The sequence below is a fragment of the Suricata suricatta genome, chromosome 17 (assembly GCF_006229205.1).
Source record: "Suricata suricatta isolate VVHF042 chromosome 17, meerkat_22Aug2017_6uvM2_HiC, whole genome shotgun sequence".
Taxonomy (NCBI): Eukaryota; Metazoa; Chordata; class Mammalia; order Carnivora; family Herpestidae; genus Suricata; species Suricata suricatta.
In genome coordinates this window covers 16,992,636-16,993,821 of record NC_043716.1, presented here as the reverse complement: position 1 = coordinate 16,993,821, position 1,186 = coordinate 16,992,636, and the positions used below count along the sequence as shown (strand labels likewise).

At 53.7% G+C, this 1,186-nt stretch overlaps 1 protein-coding gene across 1 annotated transcript in view; it reads left to right on the top strand.

Moving 5' to 3' along the window:
- Positions 1–1,186, top strand: part of FOXN1 (forkhead box N1) — a 13,165-nt gene that overhangs the window by 5,968 nt on the left and 6,011 nt on the right. Inside the window, exon 5 of the mRNA XM_029928933.1 lies at positions 97–100. Within this exon, the coding sequence (XP_029784793.1) occupies positions 97–100 (4 nt within the window). The remainder of the gene's footprint in view (positions 1–96; positions 101–1,186) is intronic.

The following is a 1,186-nucleotide window of genomic DNA, read 5'->3' as shown; positions in this document are numbered from 1 at the left end:
AGCATTCCAGGGAACTGAGTGTCTCACCTGTACAGTATCTCATTCCTGTCACCCTCTCAAGGGGTTTCTGAGGACTCTCCCAAATGCTCTCCCTAGATGGGTAAACACATCAGCAAGGGTGATCCACCTGTTCAAGGCCACACTGCAGGGGGCAATCCGTTGTTGAATCAAGCTGTTGGGCTTCACATGTCTGCCCCCCGGACCACCCAGCACAGACCTCTTCTTCCACGGTGGGTGCAGGGGAGATCAGAGCTGGTGTGTGAGGAGTACCTTCTCCAAGGTTATATCCTGGGGGACACAATCTCATCTGCTAACCAGACAGAATGCAGGAGCTGAGGCCCAGGTCCAGAACTCATCTCCACCTGCCAGTGGGTGATCCCTGGCTCCACACTCCTTCCAATGGTCCTGCCTGGGGTTAATAGGAAGCTGATATTCAAACACGTTTATACTTGCTGCGTTGCCATCCAGTGAGTGGGCAAGATGGCCAGAGTGGCCTGGCCGGGAATGGGAAAGTATGGTCATCCACCAGAGATTCTGGAAGGGAAAGGAGGAGGGGAGGGTTGTCTTTGGGATTTGAGAAGCATCAAAGCCAGTATCCAGGGCTGCCCTTATATCCCAACAGATCTGGAGACCAAACTCTTCCTAACCCCTGTAGCTTTTGGAGGGCCTTCTACAGGGCTTCCAGGGGCCAGGCCAGAGAGAGGGAAGTGAGGGCCCTGCCCTGCTCCTCTCAGCCATTCCTCCCTGCCAGCTCCCAGCCTGGCCCCCAGCCCCTCCCTGCATCTCATCTTCCTGGCTTAATTATTTTTCCTGGGAGCCGTGTAATCCCTGTTTTATGGGACTGAAGAGTGAAGAGGTCTAACAGCTTTTTTTTGTTTTGTTTTTGGTTCTAGTTGTTGTACTTAGCCAGTTGCATCACCCCCTCACTCCCGAGTTTACATTTGACTTCAGAGAGAAAGCATCTGTGAGGCTGGAACGGGCCCCAGCGTGAAGCCAGCCCTATATGGTGACCTGGGCAGGGCCCTTAATGAGGGGACAGAGCTGGAGTCAGCTCTGTCACTGCCTCCTATGTGATCTAGGGCCAGGCCCTTTCTTCCCTGGACCTCAGTTTCCCAATCTGTACAATGGTCAGGTTGGACCTGTTGTCACATACGGTCCTTCCAACTCTGATGGATCCCTTCTGACC